The sequence below is a fragment of the Vairimorpha necatrix genome, chromosome 6, assembly GCF_036630325.1.
Source record: "Vairimorpha necatrix chromosome 6, complete sequence".
Classification (NCBI taxonomy): domain Eukaryota; kingdom Fungi; phylum Microsporidia; family Nosematidae; genus Vairimorpha; species Vairimorpha necatrix.
The window spans coordinates 112,797-115,266 of record NC_088821.1 but is presented as its reverse complement, the minus strand read 5'-3'; the positions used below and the strand labels follow the sequence as shown (position 1 = coordinate 115,266).

At 24.0% G+C, this 2,470-nt stretch overlaps 1 protein-coding gene across 1 annotated transcript; it reads left to right on the top strand.

Annotated features, from left to right (window-relative positions):
- Window positions 1-279: 279 nt before the first annotated feature.
- Window positions 280-865, top strand: VNE69_06012 (uncharacterized protein; the record flags this gene model as incomplete). The annotated part of the gene is made up of 2 exons (XM_065473761.1): window positions 280-361; window positions 696-865. 2 exons carry the CDS (start codon window positions 280-282, stop codon window positions 863-865), a joined length of 252 nt encoding a protein of 83 aa, XP_065329833.1.
- Window positions 866-2,470: the final 1,605 nt, after the last annotated feature.

The window sequence follows — 2,470 nt, the reverse complement described above, 5'->3', positions numbered from 1 at the left end:
TCTAATGACTAGATCTCCTTTTGGTAACACCTACTATTTACTAATATCTAAGAACAAACAATTTAATGGAAAATTTTTTAAAGGAAGAAACTATCGTAAAAAGGAGTATTTAGTAATTAATTTAGGAAAATTTGGTGCAAAAGATCATAATTATAAATTTTAGGAGCCTCGAAATTTTAAGGAATGAAATTTAATAGTTTATATGGCAAGCATAGCAGAACATAGTTTAGTTTCATCCTGGCTATGCCCTAAAGACAAGTTTGATAGTATAGTTGCCTTATGGAAACTACGAAAGACATCACTAACGGAGAGATATGTTTTTTAGATAAAGGCATTGATCACTATCCAGAAACCATAGTAAGTTGTGTAGTGGCTATTTATCTTTTTATGTTCATGTTTCAACATAGAATTTTACCAAAAAAATGGGATTTTGCAAAAAAACAAAAAACTGATAGGTGAAACTAAGTATATCGTTCGAGAAAATGATCTTGATAAAATAATTCTACCAATAAAACCAATTTTAATGGTCATGTTAATGCTTGTAATGTTACCTTTGTTAAAAAAAATAATTAAATACTTCTCAGATAATATCATGATCATGAATATAAAGAAACTCGTATAAAATTTTATCTATGTGGCTTACGATTATCTGGAATCTAATGAAGATATGATCTATTCTATTGACGGATCTTAAGATTACACAGACAATACGAAATATGACAAGACATTTGGTAATATTGAAACTGAAGAATATATAAATATTGAAGGATTTTTTGATATAACTAAAAAAACAAATATTACTAAAAATATGAGTATTATAGATTCAAATTCGGCTTTTAATGTTATTTCTGTTGCATATAATTAGAAGAGCATTAATTAAAATCACCTGAGCATGATACGACAGTTGTTGATAAATCTATTCAAACCCTACCGTTACATACGAAAATATTGCTCAAAATGATACCCATAGCAAAAAATAAAACGATTTATTTAAAAAAGCCAATTCTTATGATGTGTCTTTCTTTAAGCACAACTAGAAGTTGTTGTTATTTGCTTTATTGTATTGTTAAAACTTACTGTAGTATGTTTTTTGGTATTGTTTTTTTAAAACTAAATCCTCAGAAAATAACTCGACTGAACAAAAAAGTATATGGATATCATTTCATAAAATAAAATAAGATTCAATTTATAGTATTTTTGTTGTAAATAAAATATAAACAAATATTTATAATAACTTATATCTTCTTTGCTAAGTAACATTATAAAAACAAACAATTCTACTTATTTATTCGTTGTTTGTGCCTTTTAAGAGACGATTTTACTCATTGGATTTCATTTCATTGGATTCTACGTATATCTAAGATGATAATTTTAATGTGTTTATAATGATATACAAAAAATATCAAGTGAGAATACAAACATAAAAGGGAAAAAATGTCTTTTTTACAATTTAAATATATTTGCAATATCAAAAATATAATTTATCTGAAAATTTGTTCGACTAAAACTAATTATATTCATGAACGTTAAAAATATAACGATTTGATAGTATTTGCATATATATTGGGTTTTGTATTTGTATATTTTTTCTTTGAAATATAAAAGAGCAAAAAAAGTTTGGTATCTAATATCAGTAGTTAAAAGACTTCTGAATTATAACATTATTAAAAAAATTTTGTTGTTATAATCTGTTTTAATTTTGACTAAATTTTTAATTCAACAAATTATATCTACAATCGCGCTTAATTTCGAAACAATAAATCATTAAACATTTACTCATTAGATTTTCATTTAGAAAAGTCTATAGCGCACTTTTAACCCACATTTCGGCTTATAAGCCCCGTGCGATGCGTAATTGATTTTCAAAACATAAATCAGTCATTATTTTACTTTTCTCAATTTTATCAACGTATTTTAGCTCAAAAATTCAAAACACTTTTATTTTTCATTATTTTCTTCTGTATAATAGATATAGATTTTGTATCCAAAAAAACAATTTTATATAATAACATTTCAATTCATAAAAAACATATTTAAAAGATCTAAAGCTGTAATTTTAAGCGTGTAATCTCGTATAAATCATACATATTGGTTTTATAAAAGATTTTTTAAAAAGCATGAGGAAACTATAAGACAAAATTTATATCAAAATACCATACTAAGAAAGTAAAAAGGAATTCATAAAATAGTTGTCTTGCTTTTATACCAGTTAAAACTTTACTGAAAATAACGAATTTCATTTATTTTTTTAGAATCTCTGTTAATTCATTTTCGATTACATTTTGAATTATAAATTAAGCCAATTCCTTTTCCTATAATTTAATCAAAGAATAATAATATATGTTTGATATTCTTTACAAAGATCCATAAACCAAGGTGAAATACTTAATGACATATTGCACTAACCCAAATTATAAATAAGTAGCTAAATTTTGATATTATGATTATACTTTCATGAAATTAAATGTTT